The sequence below is a fragment of the Saccoglossus kowalevskii genome, chromosome 5 (genome assembly GCF_978046115.1).
Source record: "Saccoglossus kowalevskii chromosome 5, keSacKowa6.1, whole genome shotgun sequence".
NCBI lineage: Eukaryota > Metazoa > Hemichordata > Enteropneusta > Harrimaniidae > Saccoglossus > Saccoglossus kowalevskii.
Genome location: NC_140645.1, coordinates 16,663,542 through 16,689,667, shown reverse-complemented (window position 1 = coordinate 16,689,667; position 26,126 = coordinate 16,663,542). Strand labels below are relative to the sequence as shown.

The window sequence follows — 26,126 nt, the reverse complement described above, 5'->3', positions numbered from 1 at the left end:
TAAGGGTATTGTACATCAAACAAAAGGTATCATGGCTGACACTGATATTGTAATGACTGCTTATGTTAAAGCCCAAAACTAACCTCATGTAATTATGTACTTGAGGCTTATTGTACTGCAGCATAAAGTCATTATATTTCTGATGATGACTAAGGCTTCAAAGAAAAAAAATTGTTTGGTCAAATTGTTTTTCAAAATTGGGGTTTTGAGGTGATTTTTTTTTTTTGCTAAAATATTTGATGCTGCACAAATTATGATAGTTTGATGAATTTGTCAACAGAGGGCGCTGTGCAGTGGTGAAATCAGCGAAAAAATAGAATGGTGTGCATGTTTTTGGGTGGCGCAGTTTTTTTAGGAACTTAGCATTTATACAATGATGATTAATGGTTTTACCACTTGTTCTAGTTACTATTTATGTATTTCTAAAACAGGGTAATCCATATGAGGACAAAAACACCCTCAGATACAATGTAGGTCAAAGTATACCATGGCAGTACAAATAGCTTCACCTTTGACCTAATCAGCTGATGTCAGTTGCCAGAACTCCATAAATGACAATGTTAGTGTTTTAGGTGAAAAAACAATGATCAAAATATTTTTTTTTCTTTTGAAATCACACGTAATAGAATTCTGTTTGTCTGCTCTAACTTGCTCTAATCTGTCAGGCTTTAATATTCTCAGAAAAGCAGCCAGTTTTGAAATGTGATTGGGAGTTTCCCAGATCCACAAGTCACCAGTACTTGTCAATAAACAAAGCTGTTCTTACAGCAAACATAATTGAAGTACATGTACAATACTTTCACAGCCACTGAATCAGTGTATATTTATTGTTTATAGCACCCTTTACTTTTCTGAGCAGTGTTGCCTCTAAGCCTTATTTTCGCTCAATTTTCAATTGTAGTTTCTCAGTGAAATTTTGTCATTTGAGAAACTTTCCATGCATTTTGTATGCAGAAAAAACATTTCAAGGGGAAAATGGGAAAATTAATTTTCACAGTATTTTCAAGATTCAAAAAAATTAATAGGAACAGTGCTTCTGAGTGGTGGGTTACTATGAGCCTAATCTAACTAATATATGACAATTTCTTAACTTTTGGGTCTACAGTAGATAACAAATAGTTTCAGGTTCCCTGGCTGCTTAGGTACATGTACCATGCATCTGACAGGAGTTGAAAGACTCAAATCAAATCCGCTGTTTTATGTTTACAATATGGCAAGTACTGTACTTGCAAGGTCAAACAAAAAGAACATCATCATACAATGTATAATATACAAGTGAATGAAAAGTCACATGACTATTCACATCCTCATATTTACATACAGTCAAAATCCCCACACATTTCCCAAAATAAGCATTGTGCGCCATCATTATGAACTGTATTCTGTGCTCCTCATTCTGCGCCACTGAGGAAATTCATACTGTGCCCCATTCTGGGTTCGAGCTCTTTTAGAACATGTCAATGAAGTTATGGCAATGATTTTCAAGCCCGTTTTTTCATCAATGCAATCGGGATGTTTTCACGTGAACTACTGTTACTGTAAAATAATTTATTTTAGCTGGAATTAATTTTCGCTGAAAAGACGTTTTTGGTGTTTTGTATGGAATTTATTTTCACAGATTTTTGATGAGTTGAATGTAAAATATAGGAAAAAAGGTATATTTGCTAGATTTTATTTTCACTGAATTGTTCCTAATTTCAAGCGAAAATAAAGTATTTTACAGTATATAGGGTAATATTTGTAGGGACATCGAAAAGTACAAATTAAAGTAATCAGCTAGCTAGCAGATGAAAATGCCAAAATTGCTTGTTTCCAATGAGGTGGTCGAACATACTGATACGCAAATGAATAATCTGTGAAACAATCAGGGGCGATGACTAACCACTAAGTGTAAACACTCATTGCAAGAGAATTAGCACCTGGTAACACATCTAACTCACCCAATTACGGGCTATCAACAGCAAATTCCAAGGTTACAAAACCATGAAAACAAACATTATGTTTGGGAGTGTCTGAATTATTAGAACAAAAATGGAAATTATATTTTGAGAGGTCATCAGGAAAATAATTTGAGTATGTGAATCATAGAAAAGAGAAAGAAATGTTGATTTTGTTCGTTACATGTACCACACAGTAAGAGACTTCATTGTTGCGTTTTGTAAACAATGTTTTGGTTCATTCTCGCTGTGTGTCTGGGAAAAAATACACACTCGCCCAATCATTCTTTCATGGTATGGTTTATCTTATTTAGGATTTGGTGGCCCTGATAAAATTCCGTTTTTATTTCGCCATAGTTTGAGCGTAGTCAGATTCGTGGTGCTAAAAATGTGTGAAGACGCACTTATAAAATAATTTTCAGACATTTCAAAATAACATTTTTATCTTTCATTTTAATATTATAATTTATTTATTTATCTTTAAACTCACAGTTCTGGAAACTACCACTACCACTACATGCAAATTGATCAGTCATGAAAATAAAGCTATTAGTAATCTGCTACTCTTGTGAAAGCAGATGGTCGGTTCTAAATATAAATGTGTAGTAATTATGCCAAACATGACAGACAGTTTTCTTTATGTAGGTATAAAGAGTATACATGTAATTCTATCGGTCAATGAGGGGATGGTTGTGTATCACGTAACTCACATGTACATGTACAAACAATGTAAGATGCTATCATTAGGGCTTAAATTTTGGGGCCTCCATTGTCAAGGCAAAAATTGATAAAATTGCCTTGAGGTATAGTACATGTAATAGTATAGGGAAAAACTAGTATTTTTGAAAGGGCACTGAGGCAAATTACTTAGACATTGAGGCAATTGCTCCATAAAGTTTATGTCGTATATCACTTATATAATCTATGAGTGTACTAGATGACAATGTGACTGAATGTACCATACAATTTACATTCAGGGTTATAGCACGAAAATAGAAAGTGCCTTACAAAAAACTTATTAAAATGAAAGATAAGTCATGAATCTGTAACCACAGACTTGCTATGTACAGTTGATTATTTATAATTATTTTGTAATATAATGGTAATTTTCAATCAAAATTAAACAGCTTTGTAGAAATGTTGACAAATTAAATTACCGGTATATACAAATGTACCTGTCCAAAATGTGGAATGCTTGTCTAAAATAACTTGTCTAAGGTACATGTACGCAGGCGGCTGGCTAAAAGCCTGTGTACACTCAATTCTCAACATCTTAAAGTATAGTCCGGGCATAATTTGACCTTCAAGCAAGCTATCAGCTGACTTTGCCTTTTAATAATATTAATAACTTTCAAAGCCAGTTACATTGTCATTAATAATTTTAACTTTTTCTTTGTCGAATTTTCGTTCCTAATTTTGTTTGTAGACAGCCATTTATTCCTAGTAACACTACTCTTCACATATGTGACATGTTCATTCCAATTGCAAATTAAAGCACTACAGCCGGCACATGTTTTTGTGTCAGCAAACAATGTATTTCGTTGTAAAATGCATAGCTGATAATTGAATACAGCAACTACTGAGGTGCTTTACAGATATATGACTGCACACACACACACACACACGCACACACACACACGCACACACACACACACACACACACACACAGTTGAAAATTTCTACTACAGTTTAAATCACCAGAACTTCACAACAAACAATTTGCCACTTACTGTGATCATGACACAGGTGTCAATTATTTTTTTTTTCTTTTAATTTTTAAATTAAATAAAAAAAAAAATTTAAATTAATAGCTCAAATACGAGTTATGTACGATATCAAGCCTCATTAATTGATTTGATATTACAGTTTACTGCATAATGTCTTTGCATGAAATGTAGTTAAAATTAGTTTCACCAGTATGAATTATGATGATCACATCCGTTCATCAGCCACTGATATATATACAAGTGTTTTTCCACCAATCAAAATAGATTCATTTATCAAATTAGCATATACATTTGATTTTGATCACATTAATTTGCAAATTTATTAGAAGCCCAAGGCAGAGAGACTATCAATTCTATCCCTGGGCTACCATTAGCAGCCGACTGGACAAGCAGAATTAATACATTGTTTTCTATATTGAAATAACCAGTTTGTTTAGATTAAATAGTTTTTTTTAATTCTTGTTTTTTAATTACATGTACATGTACAACTAAGTAGAATTAATAATCTAAGAGTAAGGGTACAGAAACTGCTGCACTTACTAATGAAAGTCTGTGATTTTTTGAACAGTTTTTTTTTTATGAGTGTGTTTTGTGTAAATAACTCACAAGGACATATAGACAATGCAATGCATGTTTCAATAGCCACACATGTACATGTACGAAAAAGTGGAGAAACCAGTCTTCATGAATCAGACAATAGTCACCATGCATTATAGAGGACTATTGTAAATATTGTTGTCAGTACTATTAAGTAAGGGTTGTTAATACACTGTTTAGTCGGTGAAATTAGAAGTACATTGTATGTGTTTTTTTTAATTACAAATGATAATTTCTCGCATTAGTTATTTTTGAAATATGGAAGAATCATCACTACTGAAGTGGCTTTTAGGAAAACTAAATCAATGAATTTCATCACCGAACTTCTCATACATTCTCCTTGTTGTATATGGGTCTAAAATAATCTTAACCATTACTGTAAAATGACTAATTTTCACTGGGTTTAAATTTCACTGATTTACCATTTCAGGCATATTCAGTGGGTTTTAAATTCACGGTTTTATCATTTAGATAATATGTTCTATGCTAAATTTTACATATTCACTGGGTTTTCATTTAGCGTATTTTCCAGTTAGCGAAATAAGCAAAATTAAAACCCAGTGAACAATTAACCCCTTTACAGTATGAGACTTGGTATGGTAAATAAAGATTCTGAAAATAACCAATTAGCTGAACAACCTTTGCAAAATTGACAAGTGTATGTAACCTCATAAATGTACATGTAGTAATGATATAACATTAGAAACATATGTGCCCCCATCCCCACTGCTCCATCTCACTTACTCCATTGTTCACATGGGACATTTGACAAAAACAATTACGGTTACCAAACTTAAAAAAAAAATGTTCACATAAAGAAAATGTTACTAGAAAGTGAATGTTGCAGAACAAGGATGTTATCTCTGGATTTTGAGTATATAGCTAGTGGGTTATGTGTCATTGATATCTTTACATTCCCTGTCAAAAAAGATAGCAATAGGTATGGTTGAACACAGCGGAATAATGCTGTAGCCAAAACAAAATGGAAATACTATAAATAGCTCATATACACTGCATTTGTATGTATAGTACAAAATTCTCAAACCAGTGTTTTTTTTTTTTACTTAGCATCTCACTTTAAACATGTATGGTTTACATAAGACACTCAGGTAAAATAATAGTGTTATTTCAGTAAGCAAGCTTTGCTTGAATTTTGCATGTTGCCCCTGTAATTATGTTAAATCTGGAAAGTGAGTACTAGAGGGTGACTCACTTCCTGTCTCTAGCTGCATGCTACACAATTTTTTCCCATGAAAATACATGTACATTTTATATAAAGTATGCTCGTAGGCTTTTGTATAAAAAAGTAGCAGTACCAGTATATATACCAACCCGGCAACATAATGCCTGATTCGCACTTCAGTTCCCTAATCCGACAGGGTAAAGATGAGTACATAAGTGTAAAGCTAAAAATATTTGTTTCGCTACTGGAGAAAACAATTTAAATAACGTAATTATTATCAAAAAATGATAAATTAAAATTATATGTATCATACAAGTTGTGCATGTAAAAATGCACAATATATTTTCAAACAGACAAGGATAATCATACATCATAATCAAACATCGTGATACTATTTTTTTTTTTTAAATATTAGACTAATGGGAGCGGAGACTTTATACACGCTCCCTTTATTATATGATAGAGGGACTGCGCTTTGCATAAATATAAGTGGGTAGCTGTGTATCAAAGCTTGGGGGTCAAAAAGCTCAACATTTAGTTGGTAATAACTTAGAAGTCACAATTAAAAATTTCTTCAAAATGTTAAATCCCTACAAAAGGCTAATAAACAGCGGAGTTTATGATATTCATAATTAAGAGCTTAAAGGGGCACCTTCCAGTTAAGATTAATTTCACAACAAATTTAATTTAATTTAATTTACTTAAAATAACAATGGATAACAAAAGATAGATTAACATTGTAAACAACATAAACAATAGTGTCCCATGATTCTTTGGTGCAATCCATGGCATTGAGCGGTTCCCCTTTAAATAAACCCATGTTTAGATACTGACAAATATGCAATAAAGTTAAAATATATATAAATAAATTCAATGAGATAAATATATATTTAATTAAAAATATTTCACTACCAGCAACAGGCGATACATGTATAAGTGCAAATCGAACAATTTTTGTATTCAATCACCAGCAATACCATTACGGTAGCATAGGACAGTAGCAGGATTTGCAGACAATTTGGACAATTATCTATTTTTCATAAAAAGTGCATGCAATGAACTAAAACTTGGCTGCACTAAAAATTCAAAAACTACGATCGGGGAATTGCCTCATAATTTCTTAATGGAAAAATCAGCCAAGCAATACAAAATAAAACCTACTTGTAAGTTGAACATGAACCTGGACCAAATATAGAGGATTGTTATAACCAGGGGAATGAAAAATGTGGAGCACTCCTTACATACAAATAAATAAAAGACAAACCTTAGCATACCATGGCTGTCACGTTTGTCACTTCACTTCACCTCAGTGAAACGAGGGAATAATTCAATTATATAATTCCAACGTTGACACGAATGACAGATGAAGTAAAACTGTCACAACTTTCAATATTTGGAAGTTTACCAATTTAAACACAGCGTAAAAATTCCTCCCACAAATTTGATGGGACGAATACAGTAGATATCAGCTGACATGCCATCATCAAATGCAAATTAAGTATTTATAAAAACAATTCAGAATATTGCAGGGTTATATTTGAGTGGGTATAAAACTATCACAATAAAATAGTTGGTCTGTAAATAGTGTGCATGTGTTTACCGTATGTACACGTACATGTACTCGTATTAATGCAGTATTATAATTAGACGTGTATAAATAATACTGTACAATGTAGCAGTAAAAATTGGTTTTTGTTTATGATTGTCTTCTTTTATTTAAACTAGTTAACACTAGTTTTGAATGAAACCGACGCAAAAATTGGGAGAGCGAGACTAACAGCGAGGGCAATAATATTAACTCGGCGACACATTATCGGTACATCAGAGACTTAAATCTAAATTACTTTACAAAAAAAAAAAAAAAAAAAAAAAAACTTGATGATATAAACCGACTGCGAAAAACTGAATGTTGATGTAATTCGCTCGCCGGTCGCTCTTACCTGGCAGTGGAAGGCGGCGTAGCTGGTCTTTCGTCCCCAGAGCCTGACGGCGTTGGTATCGTCTGCGGCGGTGTCGCTGTCGTCGCTTCGTTGTTTTGTTTTTCTTCCATTGTTGTTTCTTCACTGGAATGCCTTTCTCCGTCAGAGCCAGTATCTCTGTCATTTTCCTTGACAAGTTCTAATAACGTCTTCTGTGAAATTGTCGTCATGGTTACTTATCAACTAACTAATAAAACCCTCAGAAAGATCTCCAGATTTCTATTCACAGGAACAATTTCACTCGAATTTTGTCAGCCATTTTGATTACCAGTGAACTTTGACCTGAAGTGAAAGTTCCGACAGTTCTCGCAAAATCGCGCGAGATTTCATATACCAACATTACCCACAATTCACTTGTTTCTAAGGCAGCATACCAAGCTTGTATATTCCCATGGCCGATTCAGACGAGGACAGGGGCAGAGTAAGCGTAATTCATACTGTTTTATTCGTTATTGATCGCTATTAAACGTCATTTTCCCAGTTGGATATGTTTCGTCTGACTTGTCGGGTCATATTTTCTGAAATTGATCAAAAACGTCCCGGGTCCTGCAGGGTGCACGCGAATTTTGATAGGGGTCGTAAGCGCGCAAAGGTTGTGTTCTTATAGTGTTTAAAAATCCGTATCAAAATATTTTGAAATTGTTTTATATTTATGATATTCTGAGGTTAATTTAGTTATCTCTCACATTAAAAATAATGTAAGAAATGCTGCACTGCAGGTCCTGTTTTTTTATCTCTCGAAAACTTTCTGTTTATGTTCTGTCACAGTCCCCCAGATGATTCTATGTTCTTGATATCCTGAATAATGTTGAGCTCTCCCGTCCGCCCTTGGCATTTGCGTGACCATATTTACCAGGTTCATTACTGAATTATTAAAAAAAATGTGTTTCATTTTCTTTAGACTCGGATTGTCGTTAATCAACCATACGACGAGTCATTGGAAGTACCAGACGCAGAAGAAGTTGCTTCTACTTACACCCCGACTCCAAGAGTGCCAGGTGCTGCAGGTAATATCATCAATAGGTTCCAGTCTGTACTGGCAACTGTGTAGTCTCGAAATTGTATAACCACAGTATATAACTGTTGATGCACAATTACCACGACTGGTCTGTTCTGTCGCGCACCAATGAGAAAGATAACTTTTGATGTGGCTTGCTTTACACAACTGTAACGCACGCATGATATGATGCATAGAATCTTTTGCACAAATGCATGTGTACTTCTTGTTCTGGAAGTATTCTACTCCCGAGTTTAATAACGCCACTGAATATTAAATACACCACAGACGGACCAAAATTTAAAAATGAAAGAATTATAAAATTAACAAGTCTAAGTCAATAGTGTCCTTTGCATGCTCAAAAACCAGAGTTTTGATGGTGCAACAGTCATTTTCAAATCCAGTGAAACTTGACGGTTAATCCAGTAGCTTTGTATACCCATATTTGAAGAGATGCATTTGTTTAAGGACACTGATGTACCAAAGCCAAAAAACTTTGTTAACTCGCAATAGTATTTCCATGTACAACCTAGACATATGTTTAGATTTTACACTCAAACATGTATGTTGAAGTTTTTATTTACAACTTCAGGTCGTGGTGCACAACAAGATATCTCGCCAAGGGATTCAATGTCTGACAACAGCACAGATGAGTTTGAAGAAGGAACTATGGAGAATAAGGTATGTCCCTGATTACTGTAGCTTCTTGGTTCTTCAGTTCTGGCAAATAACAAATGCCACTGGTAGCAAAGTGGCTTAGGATGATCTGTTGTAGCATTTCAATACTAAACATTGTACATGTATTAAGGTTACCACCAGGGACATCTTCATTATCAATTGTTTTACAACATCATACTCTGTCCTCATTAGGGAGTCAGCGTGAGTTATACATTATAATTGATTTTTGTATTATTGTTATTCAGCTTGAGAAGCCAGAGCAAATACACCCAATACAGGTACACCATAAAGTTATGTTGCTTTTTATATGCAATAACTAACCTTGTTTTAATTAAAGTACTACAGTCGCACTGCTGCAAGTATTTAAACTCCATGTAAACTAGCAATGTGTTTTACATGCATAATATATGTGACTATCGGTCCAATATCGAACACGACACTGCCACGACTGTAGCGCTTCAATCACACCAAAGTTATTTTTTAATTTTTAAATTTTTTTGTTTTTCAATTGTAATCATTACATTTTACCAAACTACAACCGCCTTTATGGGCTGCTAAAATTTTAACACATTCTGACACTTTCTAGAAAGGTTAATGCAAGCAAATGGTCATTAACCAATTTGAAAACCTTAATTTATTTCACACAAAAATTGTGGACAAAATTTTCAATTTTATTTTGATGTATTAACTATAATTGGCCAAAATGGACATAATTTCCATTTCCATATTTTGATTATAATTTGTCAATAATTTATCATTTTTGAATGGATGTAATGTAACATATTGAATGTATTTTTTCTTGTTTTTTATGTCCTGTTAGGACTTAGTTGAGTATTATTATTTAAGCAATGTATATAGGAGCAAACAGGGATTGAAAATATAATTTCCTGGTTTAGGATGTGAAACTTTTGTGGCACACCATGTAAAATGTATTGGGACGCCAGGTAAAATGTACCTGGGACTTGACAAACTTAATTTGGTATGTTTTCTGTAATGTGTTAAACTGTTTTATACTTTTTACAGTTTATCACTTTATATGTACATATTTTTTGTTGCACATGTTTTATTTTGATTGCATGAGGAATACTACATGTAACTATTAAAATACAGTCATCTTCCATATACCTGGTAGGTCCTCATGCAACATGTGTAGAAAATCTTGTCAGCGTGAAATTTGCTTCTCCGAAACCATGCCTCTATTTACAGTATTTATTGGCAAAAAAAGCGTTTATTTTTTTTAGCAAACTGCTATATTCACTTCACTCACAATTTATATATTCCTATAAATAAGGTACATATGCCCTTACATCCAAAAATGCTTGAATTCAGTGGTTTTCTATCTATGTGGATTTCATTACTCCATGTGGAAGTTCAGTTCAAATTTAACAGTGACGGACAATTGCATTTCTATTTGAAATTCTTATGATCACTCAATGTGGCTACTACCGGTATTCATGCATAGTTCAGTATTGGTAAATATTCCCACTATAAATATGTCACATAATAAATAGTCCAAAACACTGATATTACAAAAAACAAATTTCATTTCGGGTAACTCTATCTTTTTAAGATTTTGAATGCCCTGTATCTTGTTTGTTATTGCTAAACTGGAAAATAGCCGTTGTGTACCTTCACTTCCTGTTTCCAGCTTCATGGACATATTCTTCATGTAAATTTCATTTGCTAAATGATGTACAAAATTCCCACTTGACTGTTGACAGGTCTCTGGCCTATTTTGTTTCTAAGTTTGATGAAATACCGCAAAATTAAATCATCGAAGGCATTTTTTTAAATACTGGCCTTTGGCATTTAAGTAAAATGCCTTCAGAAACAAATTAGACAGTCTACATTCCTAGCAGCATTTTGTTGACAAAGAACAATCAATCATGTTATTAACTCAGTAGACAGTGAATGAAGCATGCAAACTTTCTGGTGTTAATGTTTTATAAATACTTCATAAATTTTCATTAAATTCACCGTAAATAATTGTTGGTAAATTGTTTATAAATTATTAACAGTTCCTTAAAGAGGTCCTGAGCATGTAAATACAAATTCTCCAAAAAAATTATTTGTTCAATCAGCACTAGATTTTTTAAAATGTGTCGTTAATGAAACCGTGGTGATAGAGGCAAATAAAACATCATACTACATGTATATTGATTTCCAATTCATATCATCTTTACTGTAGATTCCTAAGTCACCTAAATGTAAAATGAAGGTAATACTACATGTATACAGATTTATTTATCATTGCGTTGCAGTTTGCATGATTCAACACTATTTCAGATAATCTTGTTTTTGTACGATTTACATAGTGGTTTTATGGTGGAATGAACAACTCACAAAATGTTCCCTCTGATGACATACTAACTCAACTAGCCAGTATTTACTCACCCCCACCCTCAATGCTAGAGTTGAAGTGCTAAATTGAATAAATACAGTGTTGTCATTTAACCATCTGTGCGTGAAGTACCAACCATAGTTGTTGCATTTATTTACACATACTTGGCATGTCAAAGGTTTTAAATAAACTCTTTCCTCCAATGCATCTTTAAAAAGTGATTTATTTTAACATTGTTTTCTATGAAAAAAGTAGTTTTTGAATAATATTTGGCTATTTTTTCTTGCTTTCATTTTTCTTGTATAGTAATTAGTACTGTATCATTAGCTGCAATGTATGTGATGAAAATCAACATACAATTTATGACCCACATTGATTTGTTCATTTTTGACAGGCCAGACATTTTCAGGATTTCACTGCTCTTTTTTTTTCTTCTCTCTGAAACTTGTCTTGCATGCAATGAACAGCCTTCATTGTGTCATGGCACAGCTAGCCAAAAGGGGCAGGTTATACTTGTAATGGATCAAGCATTCTGATTGGTCCATTGAGTTCTCATTCATTGCTCTACTTCCCTTAGTTACCTAGCATCAACACTTATGCTAGTGGTTGTGCTACATGTAGACCAGGGGCTTTCTTTTTCAACTCTCAAAGGTTGCGTGAAAATATAAAATTGTTTCGTTTGCTGTCACTTTGCACACAAATAGCGAAAATGACTACCGGTACAACCATCTTAAGTACATGTATAAAATCTGAGCAGGCAGACTGAATGGACATGGCAATTCTTTACAGTATTGCAAACTTGTTTACAGAGAATGAAATTTGGAATGTTTAAAAATCACAACTCATGAATCCAGGGCCAAATTATTAGTTGCATATACCTGCATCCTACTTGCCATTCGCAGCAAACCTTAAATGTGTGCAGTCTGCCTGTGAGGGCAGTGTTTTTAAGAGGTCTGTGTTGAATAGGTGTGTCACTTGTACGACTATAAAACCATATATTTTCACTAATTTGATGTTTTGAAGGATTTCACTGGGTTTTAAGTTCACAAACTTGAAAGGAAAACATTGAGTTTTATTGTTATTCTACATGTTCATATGAATTTAATTTAGCGAATTTTACTTATCAACGAAAATAGCGAAATTAAAACCAGCATTTACTAGCAACCATGCTTTTACAGTATTTCTGGACAGTTATTTCTACTCTTGTTATTTTGTTACGTACATGTATATTATGAATTATTTGACACCAAAAACAATAGAATTCATTTGTCCATAAAACTGTGTACGAACATGTTCAAAAGTCTTGTGTATGCATTTGAAAATCTTTGTTTGAAAAAGTTTTCACATCACATTCACACACTTACCTTGTTTACGTCAATCACAGCAACTATGTAGTGAGTGACTGAAACAGAATCACATCACAAAATGCAGACAATGAATCGTGAACATGAATACTTTTCACTGGCATTTCACGCCGTTATACATTTAGATGTTATGTATCTCACTAAATCATCACTTACACGCAGTAAAAAATGTACAGTGATAAGGTTATCACGAGAGTACTGCAAAAGCAAGCACGTAGACAGTACAAGATAGCATTGACCTTCACTAAGCGCAAGTCTTAATGCTACTTTGTGATATTCCCGTCATAACTTCCCGTTATTTTGTTTACATTATTTATGAAATATATTTAATAAGAAGGGATTTCTGTTTTTTTGTTGCAAAGCCTTCCAGCTTGATTGATCACAATATATTACTGGTAATGATGGAACACAATATTATTATATGATTATAATTACTCTCTTTATACTAAACCATGCTATCTGAAAACTCAATTTGTGTGTACGCCCTCTAAGCACGTTTATCATTGCTACAGATTTGCTCTCATTCAGACTGATTTACCTACTTTAATGTTCTGGTTGATGGAATAGTTTTTACAGTAAACTCAGCTTTTATGTCAAAGCTTTACTCTGCACATGTTTGAGTCAAGATAAAATTTTTCTTTTCATTTTTTTTTTTTTTTTCAACTAAAATTTTCTTTGTTTGCACTAAATGGGTACACACGTGGAGATACAAAATTGTATGTAATGGCATATTTCTAATACACATAGCATACAAATAGATGACAAATAAATTTTTGGGTCAGCATTAAATTAAACCACATTGTACTATTACAAGGATTAAATATTGTAAAATAATTTGTGAAAAACACAGCTTCCTGCCTCTTTTAAAATATATTACTTTTATATTTTGAATATGAACTGTTGTCTCTGGTCCTGCAGGCTTTACATGTACAGTTCTGTTAATTTCTTTGTTAACTTTGCATGAATTTTTGGGATAATGATGTATTCTCAGTGACCAATGATAATATAGCATACACATCTTCAGAGGTTTATGTAGCATGTTATTTTGGCTAAATTCATTCCTAATTCCGACATGCTGTCAAATTAAAAAAAATAACATGCAGCTATTTCAGTACATATAAAGCCATACAGTAAAAATGGTCATGAAAATACATATTGACATTACTGTGGAATATTTTATTTCCCTTGGAATTAATGTTCGCTATTTTTGCTGAAGAAATGATTCAGTGAAAATAGAATCCAGCGAATATACATTTTTTCTATATTTTACATTCCACTCGTCAAAAATCAGTGAAAATAAATTCCATACAAAACACCCAAAAAAGGTATTCAGTGAAAATTAATTCCAGTATTCTACAGTATTATTTTTAATTACTCTTACACTTTACTCTTTATTCCCTCTATTGTATTTGCATTTTTTTCACTAAACAATAAATTATATTATGCAGCCAAATAGAAACCCGCACATGTAATTAAATATAGTGATATAAATACAAACAATATTCATGAAAATGCTACCAATTTCCAAATTATTTATCTTTTTGTGCAGCCCATAGGACAGCTGCCTCAATCCAAAGAACAGAAGCCGTATAACACTGACGACGATGATGATGATGATGACGAAGATGGGACGGATTCGTCAGATGACGACGATGAAGATGATGACGATGATGACCACGGTGTTGCACTTGAAGGGTACGTTATCGTATGTTCTCGTATACAAGTGAACCAACATTATATTGCCCCGATATATTGCCCCTTATTCTGTCAGTCTATGGACATTGAATCAATGCACTTGCATCAACCATTTACTCAGTAAAAGATGGCATATTTTGCATAACCAGGATTTGAGCAGGCACTCAATTTCAAGACAAAAATTTCTAAAATTAGCTCTTTCTTATTTTCTGAAGGGCATTGAATCGTTCAGGTGAAGCATATATGCTATTATATACATGCTGTTCCTAAATTTTGAGTCTCATAGAAATGTTTAAAAAGCTGTTGGTTCGATAAAAATGCATGGTGATTATTTTATGTCCTTGACTAGACACTGCAGACTTTTTCATACGATCTATAATATTACCTATAAATGTATTTTTTGTAGTTGAGATCTCTTTGAGTGTAGTACAGTGCTTGATACAGCTTATTAACTTCACATCTGGAAAGCTTTTGTTTTGATCCAAATAACCAACTGTTTTCCTGGGAACTTATAATCGACAATTTTATCAGACAAACAAACTTAGTACTCCAATGTGCTGGTCCTGTTCACAGTGCATGTTACAGAACCAAGGTGCCCTTATTGCTAGAGAGTTAAACACCTCTGCTCTCTCTTTTATTTGCCTTTGTAATAAGGCTTTGATTGTTGATCTGACAAATAAAATTAAAATTGAAAATTGATTAGAGAAATACCTGGTTCCTGAACTTCATTGGAAGAATCACTAAGATAATGTTTTCTTTATTGTAGTGCCTATGATCCAGCTGATTATGAACATCTCCCGGTACAACCAGACATCAAAGAACTATTCCAGTATATCACTAGATACACACCACAGTCAATAGAACTTGAACACAAACTTAAACCATTCATTCCAGATTTTATCCCAGCAGTTGGCGACATTGATGCATTTCTCAAGGTAAATAATTTGATGCCAGCTATATAGTCTAACATGTGAATGAAATCATTCAGGTGTCGCATGTAAGCAATCTTTTTCATGGCCTTCATGAATTTTGAGTCTTGTTGTGAAACATGTTTAAGTTGCTTTTGGTCCATAAAAAAAGCCTGGTGATTTTTGTTTGTTCAGTAAATATATTATCAATGTTTTTTTTTGAGAACGATAGACTACAAAGACAGTGGACTTATGTTTTGCCCTGTGTGCGTCCTGCATCCGTGCGTCCGTGATCACCTGTATTTCGAACATGCATGGAGCGATTAAGTTCAAACTTCACTCATACATCACACATTATATGGGACATATGCACATGCATTTTTTTCATGATCCGATTAACGATAGCCGAATAGCGGCCATTTTAAGGCCGAAAATGCATCAAACTCGCACATTTTCACCATTCCGTACCCTGATCTAAGTTAAGCATGGACGGATTTTGTTCAAATTTGGTACATACATTAAACATAATAGGACCTTGATGCACGTCATTTTTTTTCAGATCAAGTTTGAAATGGCCGACTGGTGGCCATTTTGTTTTAAAGAATTCAGTTCTGGATCCGTATCCGAGACATGTCTGGATTGATCAAGTTCAAACTTCAAACACATCATGTCACAAATAGATATGTGCATTTGTTTCATGATCCGCTTAACAATAGCTGAATGATGGCCATTTTAAGGCCGAAAATGCATCAAAATCACGTATTTTCACAATTCCGGAACCGGATCTCAGTCATGCATGGATGGATTTTGTTCAGATTTAGTACAATGTGTGTTGTACCTATGCAGGTGCATTTCAGATCAGACCACTTTCAGTGGTCTGAGATTTCAGTCATGATCTGCTTTGAATGTACAAAATGTATATGTCACTCAAATATGAACGGAACAGGGACGTGTCATTGACAATGACTTGTTAAATTATATTCACTCAACAAGTAAATTTCTTAAGTTGTCTCATGCGCTTCTAATCTTACTTTCTATTGAGTTATCACTCCACTTGCTTATCACTCACCCAATCAATAACCACCACTCTCTCAATCAATACAATTTTGTAAAGATTTGATTAGCACACCTTCTCCAAACTAATTTTAGCTTCCAGCTAATTTTCACGAGAAAAGGCTTGGTGCTTGGCTCATGACATGAAGACAGTATATCTAAAGTTACAGCAAAAATTATAGGCCAGTAAATAATTTAGAAAAAGGATAAAATAATTTAATATTTTTTGTAAAATTCTCTTTCAGATTTCTGAACCAGATGGTAAGCCATCTACACTTGGTCTCATTGTATTAGATGAGCCGTGTGCTCGGCAGTCGGACCCAACAGTTCTTGATCTACAACTTCGCGCCATATCCAAACAGACAACCACAAAGTCAGTTCAAGTGCGAAGCATAGAAGAAGCTGACAAGCACCCCAAGTCAGTACAGAGCTGGATTGATAGTATCAATGATTTACATCGGTCAAAACCTCCTCCCACTGTACAATACAACAAGTAAGTCACTAATACTTTATTGACTTTGATGAATATTGTCAGTCAAACATGCAATTCCAACATGCAAAATGAGCATATCTTTGTCTCTGTGCTTATCAAGGGATCCGGAATTGAAACATTGTCAAAAATATTATGGTGTACCGTATTTGCTCTTTTAAATTGCATCTCCAATAGAAGCACACACATAACCCAGTAATTGTATTCGCTGTATCCTGGCGTATTAAAATATTAACACAGTCACTCTGTCATTTATGTAAGTGTATAATGAGTTGAATTATGAAGCTTTCAATGTATGATATGAACTTCATACATACACAGTAGTTTTACAATACCCGCGTAGCTTATTTCATACCTTGTTGCCTCTACATAAATACATGTACCTACCAAGGAGCTCACTTAGCTCTCTATATAACTAGTTGCTACAGTGTACCACCATAAAACATACCCGGGTACCAAGAAGGCCGCTTGACTCTCTACATACCGTATTGTCATACTCCTGTATTGTCTGTCTAAATGTAACATAAAACACTGCTATTCTAAACTAAAGTTTATCATTTTGTACAGAACCATGCCAGATATTGACTCCCTCATGCAGGAATGGCCGGCAGAGTTTGAAGATTTACTCAACAAAGTTGGTTTACCTACTGCTGACTTAGACTGTGATCTCTCAGAATATGTTGAAATGATCTGCGGCATTTTAGATATACCTATTTATAAAAGTAAAATACAGAGTCTACATGTATTGTTCACACTCTACTCAGAGTTTAAAAATTCACAAGTAAGTCGTTCTTTTTTGTATTCCCTTTTTTGGTGGTCATTTTTTTCTCCTGGTTTTGGATCTTGTCCACCAACAAGATGACTGCAGCCAGGACTCAGACTGCACATAAAAAATAAATAGGGAACATTGTAAGATTGATGTATGCTCTTCTGGGAATTTAACTGAATGTTAATAATTGCATTTTCGCCAGATTAGTATACAGCCTGAAATTTGCATACAATGTATGACGTAATACTGTACATGCACCTAATTTATTTGAGATAAAATGTTTTAGCATTGTGATATTTTACAATAACCTATACCATACTTATTTTCCCCAAACTTGATATATGGTTGACACATGATGGTTAAACATATTCCCCACATTTGTTTTTCTGTTCATATACATATATTTCCCTAAAAATCCTAAAAACTAATTTTGTATCTGTAGAGTAGAGCATTATCTCTAAGTTTTTCTGGTCGATTGTGTTCAAACATGGAATATGGGTAACACCTGTTGACAAAACTGAGACGCATTCATTATTTTTCAATTATTTTTCATATGACTTGAGAATACAGTTACTAAGTTTATTCAGATTTGATACAGAGGCAGTATACTGTTTCAGAAAAATACAAGTTGAAAATTACTGATATAAGCCTACTTGCCACACGTTCTTGGAATGTTGTTTATTTATTTGATTTCTTTCTTTTGTTGCAGCATTTTAAAAATCTTGCAGCTGAAAATAAACTAGACAATGCTCTGAGGGTAAAAAGTAATGAAAGACTTGGATCTGGTGGTCAGCAAACTGGAGAACAGGACAGATTTGTTTTGTGATCTTAGAAAACAACTTCCAGCATAAACATTATCTACTGTGATCATCACAAGACATCCACACTTTGCTGTTTCTGACTAGTGTTTGCTGTTAATCTTGATTTGTTGAATTAGCATAGCAATGGGTGTCCCTAGCTTAATGGAAATACTGTTGTGAACAGCAAAGTGTTGATGATATTATAACATAGTACATACAATATATTTTTTCAATGTGTGATTCTAAGACATCATTCATTATTGATAACCTGGGAGGAACTTTCCATCTACAGTTAAAGCCAGACAAAAAAATATCCTTGTTTATTGGACCCCGCCTGCATCAACCTGATTGCATTTTGGAATTATTTAAAAAAAAATGTTTGCTTTTGGGTAGAATTTGATAAACAATCAGATTTTATTTTGGCCTGACCTGTAAATGCATACTATTTTTGCTTGGTTTTTAACAGTACAGCAAAGTCACTTTTTAAAACATGCATACACAAATTTGATTACATCCTGAATACAAAACAATACATGTGTATCTAGTACCATATTTGTTGTACGTGTGGTTGTATGAATGATAGGTGTCTATGATGGTAAAAAAAAAAATTATATTTCAGTAATCAAGTAAACAATAAATGCAACTTTTTGTTTACTTTCTGTATATGAACATGCATTCCAATAGAATAAATACAGTAAACCATAATTGCTCTATTAGAAAACCAAAAATTGCATTTTATCTATACTGAATCATTGAAATATTACTTATTTTGATGACAGAAGCTATCTGTATTTTACGTAAGTGCATTTGCTATTAATAGCAATTACAGTATGCATTATTGTACAGCTGTGAATTAAGAATTACAAAATGTCACATGATTTGAAATTTCCTTATTTGGGAAAAAAAATATGATTGACGTGGCATGCATGTTGAATCATTGAACATGCGAAAACAGAAACCTTGAAAAATTACTTTAATTCAGTTGGTGATAAATAACATTCTTTAAAATGTAGCTCCTATAAGTCTGATCAAGTACCTTAATTTCATGCACCTTCAAACAGCTTGCCTGTAAATGTGAACCCACATTTTAGAAGCATTCTAAAACACTATGTACTTGTGTTGGGAGGAGCTACATACACACGCATGTCTATGCTGGACCTGTCAACTGGTAAGCTGAAACATTCCAGCTGTTCTGCTAAATCTCATCTCTGCCGTCCATAATACTACTTATACAAATACACAAATAATGTGAGGCAAATACATTGTACAAAGAAAAGAGTATCCATGATGCACCGCTTAATTTTATTGTAAATATTTATATATTTTTTCTCTAAAAGTAATTCTGCAGATTTTATTAAATGTCATTTCTATTTGTTGTGTATCATGTTTGAATCAGAATTCAATGTTATGAATCACAGAATATTAAAACAAAAATCTCTCATGAAAATGTGTCTATTGTTTTACACTTCTGGTATGATTTTAATCAGATAGTGCACAACTATACAGACTTCACTTGTAACTACTTTATCATAGTTTTTTATATTTTTTGTGCAAAAAATGTTATCGTAGTTTATGTCATTACCACTTAACTATACCATCTAAGCTCATAGTTTGCAAAATTTTCACGTAATTGAACAGACTTTTGCTCGTAGTTTACAAAATTTGCACATAACTATATCAATTAAGCTTATCGTTTACAAAATGTCCATGTAACTGTACCAACTTTTGCTCTTAGTGTTGCAGAATTTCTTTGTAACTGTAGCAACTCTATTTTAGTTGTCACACGGGTGACACCTGGTAAAACCTGTACCGGTGTCTGACTTGGCGGGCCTTCTCAGTTATTGGGGGCTTACAGAATATTCTGTTGAGCTTAATACGGGGTTAAATTTCCTAGTTGTCTTGGAAACTTGTTTACCATCACTTGTCCGAAGGAAGTTTGTAACTAAGTAGGTCGTTCTTACCATGCTACACAAGCTGTATCTTTGGGGCAGTGGGATATGGCGTAACAGGGAGTGCGTCTGCTTAAAGTGGCCAGGCTCATTTAGTGGTGTGAAATCGAATCTCACGTTTCATGCTATGTGTTTGTACAAGTGCCTTATCATAAACACTAGATTAGTCAAAATGATATTATTAGTGATGTTAGAGTTGACTTCAGAAAGATTCATTCCACTGTTGATAATTTAGGTTTGATAAACGCAAGACACTTATCTCTATTATATTCCACATTCAAGTGTTTCAAACCCACTCAAGTATTTAGGCAACTATGCCCATTGAAGTAAATGATGCCTTGGTAGTTACCTAATTCCCCCCATCCTATATATTGCTACTGTTCGGTGCGTGTGTAAATTCATAAGGCACCTCTCACAACTTGTCAGCAGGTGTCTGCTAAACGAAAGAAAAACAAATGTAAAGAGTGAATGTAAAATTGTCAACGAGGGCGCACTTTGAAACCAGCCAGATTACAGTGTTGGGGAAAATGGCTCGTTTTGAAGTGTTGCTGTAGGCCATATATCTGATCGTCGCACGTGATTTACAAGAGTATATCGGCCCGTTGCTTTGTCTGAGCCCGGGATAGAATTACCGAGGAACGCACATAAGTTCTTTGTTGCTTTCTTATGCTCATCGAATAGCGAGGTTCCGATTACTTCACGAAACGGTATAACGACGTGTGGCATTATTGCATTCATCGTCCTCGGCGCGTCGGGGAAATATATATATACTGCAATATGTGTTTACAAACAAACTCGTTGTGTAGGCGAAAATCACAGGTGTCTACCATGGGATTATATTTATATATTGCTAAAAATAACACCGAATACAAATATATCTTTGCGTGCACCTCGTATGCTAATTATTTTGACGCCCGGTGTACTATTTCATGTGCAAAAAATACTGTATTTTTTCTGACTAAAAAAGAATGAATTTTACAATGTCAAAAACTAAAAGTCTTTACCGTAATGTTTTCCCTTGTTGCTTAGCTAGCATGTATTTAAATGCTGCGTAACGTCATGGCACACATGAAATCAGGGTATTTGTTTGACTACAGAAGAAATTGCCCAATAAACATGACAATAATTTCTACATTGTTATATAAATAAATATAACACAGCATAAATTGCAATATTCTGTCGTCTTGTGTCGCCACGATTTGAATTTTATTACGTAGTGCATAAAGATTAGTCAGACAATCTTCATAGTAACGTTGGTTCACCACCTATTTGAATCTCTTTTAAATTACTTCGTGTTACGACCGGGTAGGGCTTCTTTCAATGTAGCGTTACGCTGACGAGAGAAAGCGCCCATCTTATTTATCATTCACTGTATCAGTTCTCGGATATTTTCTTGATAAAATTGACGCCAAATGTGTAAATGAACATATCTGCCCCCCCCCCCCCCATATCATCGTCTTTGAACATGTTCAACAGTCGGTTTACCTGTTCACGAATATAAATACAAGACTTCGATAAAATTTCAACAAAACATGAACAATAGCTATGTTCGCGCACAGTTTCTTAGCACGGGCTAATAGGTCAAACATTCCAGTCCTTGTGCGAACGCTTAGTACGGGCTACGAGACCGCAAGTAGGAACTAAATCTGACCTACTTTTAAGACCAGGTCTAGACCCGGAGCGCGGGCTAATTGTATCATTTAAGGTATAGATGCAGGTTCGTGGGCAATTGAGAGTGAATTTTCTTTTTTTCTTTTTTTTGCGCTTTTTATTATCCAAACAGTCTTGGCTATAGACTGTTAAAATTTCACAGCATTGTGAATAGTGGAACATACTCAAAAGACGATTTTAAAATATAGAAAACTGGTACAAACATTCTCTCTTTTGAATGCTTAGCAAGATTTAGCAAGGCTGTACATAAATAATCAAACTGGACGGGATCTCCATATTATGCACTATATTTAACTTTTTACAAAACGATAATAGGTTTAAATTTGGAATTGTTACAGCCATTTTAATTATGAGCATTAGCAAACTTCTTACTGAGTGAATGGTTATGCAAATTAGCCATTATCTCCACTTGTGTTTTTCAGTTTACCATGGAAGTTCAAATCTAAATAGCTCGCACAATTCTTGTTTATTTTGAGTAAAATGGCAAGTAATGAGACTGTACCCAGAGTCAATGTTTTCAAGAAAAATGAAATACGTGACTCTTCGTACTACTTCTGGTTATTCTGCAAATGCACATATGGGATTAGCTTTAGTCCTTGCCCGTATTAGAGTGTAGAATAAACACGATCTTAGTTGACTGATTGATTGATTGAAGATTGTGTGAATACTGTGTTGAACCATAGACCTTAGAAAGAAGGTATATGGTCTAAGGTCTATGATTGAACGCAACCAATTGTATATTTCGAACGAATAAACCATGGCTACCACGCTACAAACATATAAAACAGAAGTTTTGCCCGTTTTTTTTTTTTTTTTTTTTTTCTAATACAACAAATTATTTTTTGTTTGCGTTCAGTCGAGCAACGGGAATCACTTATACATAGTACGTCCATGGTTATACCAACGATACAATTTTGTCTGTAATTTTGTTATAAACAACAAGAACTCATGTTGGAAATTGTCACCTCTATCACTGATTATGGGCTGGTACTATTAGTATTTGCTATGTCTGTTGCCAGCTAAAATGAGGGCGGTGTGAAATATGTTATACAGGACGACTTTCCACGTAGTTTATTTATACGGTGAAATTAAAATAAAAGGGAATTACAAATTCCATACAACGTATGTACAAATATGGAGATATCAGCTTAGTACGAAAACGTCTCATATTTTTAGAACAGTTTCATAATGTTTGTAAGCAACTCGGATGTCATGCTCAAAACTTCTTAGCAGATGCGTGTTTTTTGTTCGTATATTAATATATTAATCCAATTAATTTGCATTGTGGTATTATACCCCATCGTGACAAACAACACGAATTACATATCAGTTAAAGACGACGCCAGGCATGCTGTCCTCTATGTAGAACAACCGCATTGCACAAGGTGTTCACAATTGAAAAGTTCTCATAGTTATCTCACGTTATCGCTCCAAATAAACGGAAGTGACGTATTCAGTGCAACTCTGTTATTAAAATAATATTTTGGGCGTGTTTATCTTGCAGTATCAGCTACTCAATCTTCGTTATCGTTGAGGGCGTGCCAGAATATTTATATTGATAACTATTACTACAATAGTGAATGATATTTTTCGTTGATGAAAGACCGCCCATCAAGGGGCTATCTATAACATTTGCTTCGGACATTGCATACCTTTCATATCACATCAAATTTCAAGATGGCGACTCTTTGGAGGTTCTGTATAATACATATGTCACTGATAGTTTTGGTCAGCGGCGCGGATCCGTTATGTAAGTTGTCAACATTACACATTCACCATACGTATGTATGCAAGCGCGTGTTCGAAATTTACAATTACTCTGTTACGTATATGAATTCGGCTCCACGACTGTGTTATCGCTCTCGGTACCCATTGATGACGTCATTAGTTGTTTTCAGAATCATTTCATGTTATAACTCACTTATACTATATACAAAATGAGACGTTTTTATTTCTAAGTTCCCAACATTGTGACATTAACTATTTCAGTGCATTTTTTTAAAGATGACGTTCATACAAGATGTCGCGATCGTATGTTCAAAATGCGGTAAACATATAATTTGTCATCATGTACCAATTTCCCAAAAAATATGTCATTCTAGTTGGCGTCGTTTATTATTACTTCTCTAAGCTTGATTCAACAGAGACCGGAGCTACTCTCGTGCGATCATCATTTTTACATTACAACGAATGTTCCCACTCATTTAAAGCGCGGTGGTCGTCGCGCAGCGCGTGTTCGAATTTCATGTAAATAAGCAATGTATTTTACACGCGTTGTATGCGTCGCTATGGGTCCCATATCGAACAGAACGCGGCGTGAAGACTGCCGCCCTTTAAACACAATATTCATGCCATATTTTGTCAACAGTGGGGTATGATGCTGACCCAACCCAAGTATCAGTCAGTGGTCTCGGAGGTGGCGCCTATATGGCAGTACAGGTACAGGTAGCGTATTCTTCCCGTATAATGGGTGCTGGCACACTGGCAGGAGGTAGGTTATCACATGGTCATGTCTAATGGCCTTATGATCACGTATAGATATCACCTGGTCAGGTGTATTGTTAACGCGGCCACACCTGGTTCTTACATGATCACGTCTATTTAGTCACAACATCGTCACGTATAGTCCCTAAGTGGCTATGAACTCGTCTAGTTATCGCATTGTCACGTGTCATTGTCAAAACTGACAAATTTACACACACACGTGTACATATCATGTATGAGTATATCTGGAAATAGTCATGGCTGTCACTATAATATTATATAATTGTATTGTTTTGTTTTTCTATTCCAATTTCCATGCTGTTATATGTATATCCAACACTGAAATAAAGTCATCAAATAAGGTCATTATTTTGAGTTTTGATTGCTGCTCGCCTCCAAAAGATATGCCGTCTAATGTAAAGCAGAGAAATGTTTCAAAAGCTGAAATTGACTCGTTTACAACGGAAATTCTGTTGTTTGTGTTGTATTTTCTATTTGAATTATATGTGTGTGGTAAATGTTAAAAACACTATTTTAATTATTCTGACATATCCAACTATATTAAATATTTAATGTAAATCTCTATTTTTATTTTTTTATTTCTTGTTAATTTTGTTGGTACTGTTGGTCTTCTTTTTTTTGGAAAAAAAACAAACAAAATGAAAATAAATCACTGTAAGAGTTCTTCATTCGACATAGTATCTAAAATCACGCTTTAGTTCTACATTTTGACTAAAATTGAGGCTAAATTGTGAAGCAGGATGTGCTCACTCTTTTTTCTAAATGTGGATTGCTTTGTCATTTGTTTTCTGCTCTTGGACAACGGTTTAGTGAGTTCATTTCACTTCCACACTATGGAAAATGCGGGATCGAAACAGTTTCACAAGAAAAGAGTCAAAGTTGTTCATCAAGGTCTGATGTAAGATTTGTTGTTGGGGCAACCATTTTCAATGATGTTATTGCCGCATTGCATGGTGGGATATGTGCGTGTATAACCAAGGTTCCACAAGGTCGAGCTTCTTCTAATTCGCTCATGTAAATGACTGCATAATCCCGGGAAAGAAAAATGTCACTTCTACAAAATGCTGAAAACACAGAACTGTTTAATACCCCGATTAAAAGTACCCACGAGATACTAGTAATACATATAGTGTGTCCGGGAAGTGGCATTGACAGTTTGCATAGAAGTGTAATACGGGTATGTGCCGCCCGACTGGGGTGTCATTTCACGTTATTTTGTGGGTGGTCATTTATCAATGGTTTGGTTTAGAAGTGTGTAGCATTTATTCCATTTTTCACAGGTTCTTATATTCAAGGCCAAATACCGGAAAAGGCTGAATAAATTGCATCGGCCGGATGCGCTCACTGGTTGCGAAAGTTGTGAGCTGGGTGTTTTTTTTTTTCGCTAAAAACACTTTTGTTTAAAAGTGGGTATATAAATAGAAAAAAAAATGGTTTAGAAGTGAGTATGGTATACGAGAGGTGGGCTTCACACCCTTACCCA

General features: G+C 34.3%; 2 protein-coding genes across 7 annotated transcripts in view; one reads left to right on the top strand and one right to left on the bottom strand.

The window, feature by feature from the left end:
- LOC102801155 (protein Aster-B-like) overlaps positions 1–7,726 on the bottom strand; it is an 87,094-nt gene extending 79,368 nt beyond the window's left edge. For all 4 annotated transcript variants that reach the window (XM_085499160.1, XM_085499159.1, XM_085499162.1 and 1 more), the window contains exon 1: positions 7,385–7,726. In XM_085499160.1, coding sequence (XP_085355286.1) covers positions 7,385–7,593 — 209 coding nt within the window. In that variant the 5' untranslated portion in view covers positions 7,594–7,726. The remainder of the gene's footprint in view (positions 1–7,384) is intronic.
- A 41-nt stretch (positions 7,727–7,767) lies between these two features.
- LOC100367111 (intraflagellar transport protein 46 homolog) lies at positions 7,768–19,965 on the top strand. Of its 3 annotated transcripts, XM_085499172.1 has the most exons (10): positions 7,768–7,844; positions 8,325–8,430; positions 9,013–9,101; positions 9,344–9,376; positions 13,166–13,198; positions 14,353–14,498; positions 15,265–15,433; positions 16,705–16,952; positions 17,517–17,730; positions 18,428–19,965. In XM_085499172.1, exons 1-10 carry the CDS (start codon positions 7,815–7,817, stop codon positions 18,542–18,544), a joined length of 1,185 nt encoding a protein of 394 aa, XP_085355298.1. In that variant the 5' UTR covers positions 7,768–7,814; the 3' UTR covers positions 18,545–19,965. The 3 variants fall into 3 exon arrangements, with proteins under 3 accessions (XP_085355298.1, XP_085355299.1, XP_002732952.1); XM_085499173.1 differs by lacking the exon at positions 13,166–13,198; XM_002732906.4 differs by lacking the exons at positions 9,344–9,376; positions 13,166–13,198.
- The last annotated feature ends 6,161 nt before the right edge of the window (positions 19,966–26,126 follow it).

Excerpts from the sequence above, each read along its gene's own strand:
- LOC100367111 (XM_085499172.1), top strand. The coding sequence starts at position 7,815 with ATGGCCGATTCAGACGAGGACAGGGGCAGA. Across the intron at positions 9,102-9,343 it reads AAGGAACTATGGAGAATAAG|CTTGAGAAGCCAGAGCAAAT; the intron begins GTATGTCCCTGA and ends ATTGTTATTCAG. Across the intron at positions 14,499-15,264 it reads CACGGTGTTGCACTTGAAGG|TGCCTATGATCCAGCTGATT; the intron begins GTACGTTATCGT and ends TCTTTATTGTAG.